The sequence below is a fragment of the Dromaius novaehollandiae genome, chromosome 4, assembly GCF_036370855.1.
Source record: "Dromaius novaehollandiae isolate bDroNov1 chromosome 4, bDroNov1.hap1, whole genome shotgun sequence".
Taxonomy (NCBI): Eukaryota; Metazoa; Chordata; class Aves; order Casuariiformes; family Dromaiidae; genus Dromaius; species Dromaius novaehollandiae.
In genome coordinates, this window is record NC_088101.1 from 1,141,313 (window position 1) to 1,149,567 (window position 8,255).

At 59.7% G+C, this 8,255-nt stretch overlaps 1 protein-coding gene across 1 annotated transcript; it reads left to right on the forward strand.

Annotated features, from left to right (window-relative positions):
* Nucleotides 1-3,110: 3,110 nt before the first annotated feature.
* Nucleotides 3,111-6,933, forward strand: LOC135328069 (interferon-inducible GTPase 5-like). Its single transcript, XM_064510226.1, has 2 exons — nt 3,111-3,510; nt 4,508-6,933. The coding sequence occupies exon 2, from the start codon at nt 4,539-4,541 to the stop codon at nt 5,841-5,843; it is 1,305 nt and encodes a 434-aa protein (XP_064366296.1). The 5' UTR covers nt 3,111-3,510; nt 4,508-4,538; the 3' UTR covers nt 5,844-6,933.
* Nucleotides 6,934-8,255: the final 1,322 nt, after the last annotated feature.

Consider the following 8,255-nt stretch of genomic DNA (forward strand, 5'->3'; position numbering starts at 1 on the left):
TGCTCTGCCCACTGCACCAGGCAAGGCTGCGGCCCCCGTCTCTGCGGACCCTGCTCTGCCTCACCTGTGTTGCAGGCCTGCCCAGCACTGATGCCAGGTAGCACATGCCACACGCATGCCTGGTTTACCCACCAACTCCACGGGGCTTCCTGGTGCTGCGGGAAGCGTGGCCCCGGGACGTGGGCTAGAGGACTCAAAGCTCCCTCCGCTCTCTCTTCCATGGCCCTGGCGAGGAGGCCTGCAGCTGTCTTGAAAAGAAGGGAGCTACTTCCACCACTGCCTGTGCTGCTCTGTGGCCCAGGAGCACAGGAAAAGGGTGCTGCATCTGTGCCTTGGCATTTGGGTGTTCCCGTGCCCCAGACTGCCCGGGCTTTAGGCTGCTCCGTGCACATCGTGATGCGATGAGAGAGCCGGTGCTCTGGAGGGGAAGACGAGAAATTCCTCATCTGCCAGGAGAGCGGGGTTTCTGGGTTAGGGCAACTCAGAGCCCCACCTCTGCCCTCAGCTTGCAGCCTTGCCTTTCATTTCTCCCAGGATGCCTGCAAGGGTTTGCCCAAAAGCTGTTGTCCTTTGCTCACTGCAGCCCTTTGCCTTCCCCACAGCTGAAGGGCAAAGGCCAGCCTGGCCGGACTCTGCTCAGCACGATGGGCTCTGCAGCTCAGCAGGGCTCCCAGTGCAGCGCTTCTGCCCCGGTGAAGGGGGAAGTTGCTCTCGGTTTTACCCTCGGCTTGACTAACGATCCAGAAGCATTCACATACGTAGGACTTTGCCTAAAGCACCCGAGAGCTGGTGGAAAAACTTGCTTGAGTATGATGTGTCTGGGGATTTCCCGCATGCTTTCCCTCTGCTCAAACCTCCTCTGGACCTGTGTGAGCTGGAGAGTCAGCTCCCGTGCTTGGGATGTCAGCTCCCGTGCTTGGGATTTTCCCCTCTCGGAGTATTGCCTTGACGGAAGGGTTAGAAATCCTGTCTGCACAGGGCTCGCGTGTTCCCCCGCTGAGGACATGGGCAGATGTCCCCCACAGTTCAGGCCTTTCCCCTTTGGAAGCTGTTGCAACAGCCGTTCCAGGCTGCACAGACGGCCGGGGCTCCCAGCAAAGCCGCGGGGGACGTGAGCGGAGGGAGAGCAAAGAGGGGCTCTTCCCTTCCCCACCAGACACACTCTCCCAAAGAAATGCGCTGGCTGGGGGACCTTCTGCTGACTCCTTCCCTTACTCCCGCATAGGCAGAGAGGAGCTGGCTCGCGTGCTCGCGCTCTCAGGCCTCTGAGCCCATCGCCCTTGTATTGCCCAAGCCCTGCCTGCCAGAGAAAGTGAAAGCAGAAAACCTGCAAGAGGGAAGAAATGTAAACCGGAGTGCCTGGTCTGGGGCCGGAAGGACTTTGCTTTCCTGCCCTTGGGTGAGGTTTTGTTGCCTTTCAGGGTGTGGTGGCTGTGTGTCTGACTCTGCCTGGGCTGTGCCTCCTCCTCCCGCTCCCAGCGTCTCCTCCGCGCAGCCTTTAGCTGAGGGGCAGCGGTTCTGGCTGCCCCAGGTCGCCTGAGGACCAGCTCGCCCTTGGTGCCGGGAAGGCGATGGAGAAGAGCCCAGGCAAGCTGTGGGAGGGGGTCCGTGGCTGAGGACGGGTGCCCCCGGCTTCTTCTCCATCACCGTCTGCAGCCCCAAACGCTGCTTTATAGCACAGCCAGGCATCCACATTGGCCCTGGCAGGCCAGGAGCCCTGCCTCACGCTCCCTTTCCCGCCTCGGTGGTGCGAGGCAGTTGCTTTCTGGTGAAGCAAAACCTTAGCCCTGCTCCCGGCCGCCGCACCCCAGTCTGCTCCGCGCAACACCGACTTCACGGGCTCCTTGTCCGTCGTCTGCGTCCTGCAGTGGTGACCAGGCCGGGTCTCCTCCCCAAGAGACCCTTGGGGCCTCCTCTCCCCTCCTAGAGAAGGAGGTTCAGAAACTGCAAGGCCTGTGCTAAGTCAGCTGGCACGCACAGGGCCTGCGTGGTGCAGACAGCTTTCCCGCCGGGGATTACAAACCTCATCCCTGCAGACCCAGTCGTTTTTCTCCTAGCTCACGCCCAGCAGAGAGGCAGGATGAGAGCCCGACCCCAGAGGTCTGCTCCCTTCCCCCACGGGACCCTGGCAAGGAGGAGGCTCTGCTGGCACCGGTGGAGAGCAGGGGCAGAGGGGGCAGCCTGGCCGCAGGGGTGACCTGCACCCGTGGCCTCACTGCGCCGTGCTGGAGATGCCTTTGTGAGAAGAGGGTGCATGGGGCAGGGTGGGAGCGTCTGCGCCTGGCCCCAGGGGGAGGTGTGTGGGGAGCCCAGGGCTGCTCCAGGTGCCAGGGCGGAGAGCTCCCCTCCCCGGAGGGAGGATGAAGGCACGCTGCGTCCTGGGCGGCACCAGCGACCACGTACAGCCAGCGGATGAAGTGATGAGATTATTGCACGCTGTTGGGTGCTTGTTTGGCCACACCTGGGCAACTGTGTCCAGTCTCGGTCCCTCCTGTTCAAGAGAGACATTGCAAATGGGAGAGCGTCTGGCAGAGGGCCAGCAAGGTGGTTAGAGGGCTGGAGAACTTGCCTATGGAGAAAGGCTGAAGGATTTGAGTCTATTGCAGCCTGGAGAAGCTCGAGCTGCTGGGGATCTAATCGCAGTGTGCCGGTTCCTACGTGGGAGTTACAGAGGAGCGGAGAGCCCTGTCTTCATAAGGATGGATGGTGACAGGAGAAGCAGCAGCAGGCACAGGCTTTTTTGGGGGGAAAATGCTGCTGGATATGAGGAAAAAAATCCCTCACCGTAAGAACAATGGACCAGTGGAAAAGAAAGGCCAGAGAAGTGGTGGACTCCCGGTCCCTGGCAATATTCAAGGCTCGCCTTGACAGGGCTCTGGAAAACCTAATTGAAGGCCCTGCTTCCCAAGAGAAAGTCAGACCAGATGATCTCCAGAGGACCCTTCCAACCTGGACTTCTCTGGGATCCAGTGTCCCAGAGCAGGGGCCAACACAGGCCAAGCAAGACAGGCCTGTGGGTCAGGCTCTTGGAGGGTGACCGCAGGAGAGGCCGTCTGGGGCTGTGCTGCCCCTGAGGGTTGGGGCCCTCTGCAAGAGCCCAGACGATACCCACTGCTGGCAGGACTGCCGTGGGGCGTCAGCGTGGCAGGAGCAGCGGGGGGAGCTGGCTGTGCACGTGGGCTCCCTCCTGCCCTTCCTGCCTGCTGCAGGAACCTGCCCTTAGTGAGCAGGGAGACTTTTCCCCGCCAGCGGAGCTGCCTTCCCTGGCTTTGTGGAGGAAACTCCCGCGGGTGGTTTGTCAGGAGCCTCCTTAAAGGCAAACCCAGCCCTCTTGGCTGCATGTCACACCTGGGCTGAACATGCAAACTCAGAGAGAGAGCAGGAGAGTGCAGGGAGGGAAGGAGAGCGGGAGCACAAGGCTTGTGTGGGCCAGCCAGGAGCCTTTTGTTCGTCCTCAGCTGCCACCCGGAGGTGTGAGAGCTCCCTTGGGCAGCCCAGCCCAGGCGCCAGGTACTGCTGCAGAGGTGTGAGGGAGCGAGGGTGTGGGCAGCGTCCTCGGGGGATGAGGCAGAGGTTGTGCTGTGTTTGTCGGGGGAAGAAGAGCAGAATGCCAGTTTCCATGGGACTGGGGTTGTCTGGAAGTTGATGGTCCAGAGGAGCAAATTGGAGCAGGCAGTTTTGTGCTGCCTCCACCTCCATGCCCGCTCACCCCCTTCTTGTTTTGACCTGGAAGGTCTTGCTTTCCAGAGGGCTTCAGTCTCCCTGGAGGACATGTGTCTCCTTGCAGGGAGTGTGTGTGATTGCAGCAGCGCATCTCTTAGGTCCCAGCAGCCCCCCATCTGGCACCCTGTGCTCAGAGCTGCCCCCAGCTCCACGAGTGGCGGAAGCAAGTCCCGCCTGCGTGAGGGCTGGGGCTGGGCTTGGGGCTGCCCTAGAGGGGTCTGCGTGTGCGGAGATGAAGCCATGGTCCCCGAGGGAGGTCGGGCCGGTTCACGTGGTGGTTCTTACTGTGCTGTGCCTGGTCCTGGTGCAGGGGGTGAGGTTTCCCTGAGCTCTTCAAGCAGCCAGCAAGAGACGGGACCCTCCGGGCCACCCCGCTCGGGGCTCCCCCAGCCCATCTGCCCCATGCTTGGGCCCATTTCCCGGCAGTGCTCTCTGAGACAAGGCACCCCCCTCCACCCAGCCGTTGTCCCTCAGCTCTGAGGCAGCCCCCAAATGCCTCTTCTGCTGCTTCCTCACCCCATCCCAGCCCTCGTCCCTCTTCTGCAGCCCCACAGCACCTTGGCCCAGGCTCCCCAGGGCTCCTTCTGCCTCCCAGCATGCACAGCCTCAGGGTCCTTCCTTGTACCCCAGGCTTGGCTGGGCTTCACCGTGGCCGGCACGGGGGGAGCAGGGATGCTGGACAGGCTGCTTTGGTGCCCACGCTCTGCCTGGGGCTCACGCCTTGTGCTCAGTTCCTCTTTCTGCTGCTGCAAATGGAAAGAGAAAGCCTCTGCTCTTCTTCCAGGCTGACCGGACACCCACTCACTGCAGCCGCCATGGCCAGCGCTGACGCAGACTTGGAGGCGGAGGCACTTCCCCATATTTCTGAAGGAGACGTGAATGAGATAAGGGCTGCAGTAGAGAAAGGAGACCTCACAGCAGCAGCTACAAAAGCCCAGGAGATCCTGGCTAATGAAGAAAAGATCCAGCTCCACATTGCTGTAACAGGAGAGTCAGGCTCCGGGAAATCGTCTTTCATCAATGCCGTGCGTGGCCTGCAGGACCATGAGGAGGGTGCAGCTGAGGTTGGAGTGACAGAGACAACGGTGCAGTGCAGCCCTTATCCTTGCCCCCAGGACTCCCACGTGACTTTCTGGGACCTGCCCGGCATTGGGACACCCAATTTCAGACCAGACACCTACCTGCAGCAGGTGCAGTTCGACCGCTATGACTTCTTCATCATCATCTCCTCCAGCCGCTTCACATGCAATGCTGCGATTCTGGCAGAGGCAATTCAGGCTCGGGGGAAGCATTTCTACTTTGTGCGCTCCAAGGTGGATCAGGACGTGAGCAATGAGCAAAGACTCTACGATGAGGAGGGAGTCCTGAAGGCCAAAGGGAAGAAAGCTACTGCGACCCGGTCACAGCACTATGATGAGAGGACAGTTCTGGATAGGATCCGTCAGGACTGTGAAAGTAACTTGACAGAGCTGGGCATAAGCTCCCCTCAAGTCTTTCTTGTCTGCAGGGATGGTTTTGGCAGGAAGTACGATGGTCCCAGACTGTTGCGGACCTTCCTGGATGATCTGCCAAGCCAGAAGAAACTCAGCTTCCTACGGTCCCTGGCCAACACTTCAAAGGAGGTGCTGAGAAAGAAGAAGGAGGAGCTGATGAAGTATGTCTGGCTGAAAAGCCTTGCGTCCTGTGGAGCATCTGCTGTTCCCATCCCTGGTCTTTCTACCGCTGTTGATATTGCAATCCTGGTGACATCCCTGCAAGAGTACTGCCGGACCTTTGGCCTGGCTGAGGACTCCCTCCAGAAACTTGCAGAGCAGGTGGACAAGCCTGTTGAGGAGCTGAAGGCTGTCATGAGGTCCCCCCTGCACCACGAAATATCCAAGGATCTTGTAATGAAGCTGTTGACCAAAAGCTTTGGGGGTGCTGTGCAATATCCACTGCTTGTGTTAAAATCCATCCCCATAGTGGGGGCTGTGATAGGCTGTCTGTTGTCGGCAGCAATTGCTTTCCCTAGCACGTTCTTTCTGTTGAGGAATTTCCTGTCTGATGCTGCTGCTGATGCCGAACGTATTCTGCAGCGGGCTTTAGAGGGGACGAGTCAGAATAGCCCAAAGGGGAGCTGAGCACAAAGTGTGTGAAAGGAATGTGGGGAGCTCCCAAGAGCAGAGGGGAGAGGGGCTGAGTCCGGCCATCTGCATTCTGCACGGGTGGCCAATGCCTTGCTGTCTGGAAGTGCTGCGGGGTGCTCTGGTGGTGCCGGGGAGTGGGGTGAACTGCTGAAGCGCTGTGTGTCTTGGCACCAGGACAGCTCAGGAGCAGTGTGACCAAGGGGACGCAGAGGTGGGCATAGCAGGAGACGTTCTCACCTGGAAGCTCTGTGGTCCAGGAGGAGCCGCTCGGGAGGAGCGTCTGGGCAGAGAGGCATCTCCTTTGGGAGCCACTTGAGGGCTGGGGCTCTCCAGCATAGATGCCGAGGGAGGCTGGGGACAGGCCTGTGTGTTGGGTGAAGTCCCCAGCCACGTGTCCCTGGTGCTAGCGCTGGGGTGCAGGCTCAGATTACAATCTCTGCCTTGAGGAGGCCACCAGTGATTATTCCCTGAGGCTCTGCTTCTGAAGAGCTGACGGACAGTCCGGTTAAGGAGAAGTCTTGCAGCCCGGAGAACAAAGATCCTGCACCATGTGGCAGGGATGCCTCTCTCCAGCGTGGCTGCCTGCAGGGCAGATGTCTCCACTGGGGCTGGTGTGCTGCCTTCCGCGTCGCTGAGGAGAAACCAGCTGCTCTGGGAGTCTGCGAGTCCCAGACCCAAGTCCACGTCTGCCCTTGGCCACATGCATCCTCAGTGCCCACTTTGGCCTTCTGCCTGGCTGCCCCAGCAGCTGCCATCTGCTTTCCCCAAAGGTGACACACCCAAACCCACAAAACACCCCCCCGTCCCAGCTTGGCCATGAGGTGCCAGCCCCATGGAGCCCTCAGGGGCTGCATGCTACCCTTGCCATGCACACCTCGCCCTTCTTGGCGCTGCCCCTCTCCCTTGGACGCCCCTGCCATCTCCCCCTGGGATGGTCAGTGCTCCAGGCTAGGGAGGACTCTCTGCTCTTCATTTGCACCACGTGTGTCGTGGGGACAACCCAGGACACAGCCGCTCCTGCCTGCTCCGGGGTGCTGCTGCGCGGCCGTCACAGCAGTAAAATAAAGTACACTTAGAACAGCCACTGTGGAAGTCTCTTGCCCTAGATCTGACCCAGCTTGCTGAGAAGCAAGTGCTGCTTTAGTTTGCAGAAGGGGGAGAAAGGCAATTTTGACCAGAGGAGCGGCTCGGATCTTTGCCTCATCCAGGCACCTGTGCTCCGGCTGTGCAAGCGTGCCCAGAGCAATGCTGCCTGTAGGTGAGATGGCTGTGCCAGAAAATCCCCCCTTCCATGTCGGCTGCTCCTCCCGCAGCAAACACACAAGCAGCTGGACCGGGGGAGAGTCTCGCTGTAGCAGGTAGGAAAACGTAGCAAGTGCTGATGTTGCCGGGACATTATCCGGCAGTTGTTTAGAGTGAGGGGCAGGAAGACAAGAGTGCTAAGGCCTCGCTCAGGACGTTCTTGGCAAAGATTGCATGGATTTGGATTTGGTCTGGTATGGGACTACCTGGAGAAAGCACTCCAAAGAGCCAGTCCCTCCCCAGAGCACCACCAGCATGACACCTTCTTTAGCCAAATTCGTACCAAATTCTGTGGCTACGTGAGCACGGGCACAGACCTCAAGGCAGCTGGCCGGGGCACTGTGTAATGCCCTGCTAGCGATTGCTTAGATGCATCATGATGAAGGACCGCAAGGTTGTGCCTTTGGGAATTCTGGGTATGTGCTGCTTCCCTGCGGTGGCTTCAGAGGAGCTGTTGGAAGCAGCGAGGGCCCCATTCTCTAGCAGTGCTCATGCTGCTGAGTGCCAAATGCTTACTGTTTGTGTAGCAGCAAGACTTTGCCTAAAGCACCCGAGAGCTGGTGGAAAAACCTGCTTGAGAATGACATGTGTCTGGGGATTTCCCGCATGCTTTCCCTCTGCTCAAACCTCCTCTGGACCTGTGTGAGCTGGAGAGTCAGCTCCCGTGCTTGGGATGTCAGCTCCCGTGCTTGGGATTTTCCCCTCTCGGAGTATTGCCTTGACGGAAGGGTTAGAAAGCCTGTCTGCACAGGGCTCGCGTGTTCCCCCGCTGAGGACATGGGCAGATGTCCCCCACAGTTCAGGCCTTTCCCCTTTGGAAGCTGTTGCAACAGCCGTTCCAGGCTGCACAGACGGCCGGGGCTCCCAGCAAAGCCGCGGGGGACGTGAGCGGAGGGAGAGCAAAGAGGGGCTCTTCCCTTCCCCACCAGACACACTCTCCCAAAGAAATGCGCTGGCTGGGGGACCTTCTGCTGACTCCTTCCCTTACTCCCGCATAGGCAGAGAGGAGCTGGCTCGCGTGCTCGCGCTCTCAGGCCTCTGAGCCCATCGCCCTTGTATTGCCCAAGCCCTGCCTGCCAGAGAAAGTGAAAGCAGAAAACCTGC

What these genes read in the sequence shown, in the direction of transcription:
- LOC135328069 (XM_064510226.1), top strand. Translation starts at nt 4,539, where the DNA reads ATGGCCAGCGCTGACGCAGACTTGGAGGCGGAGGCACTTCCCCATATT.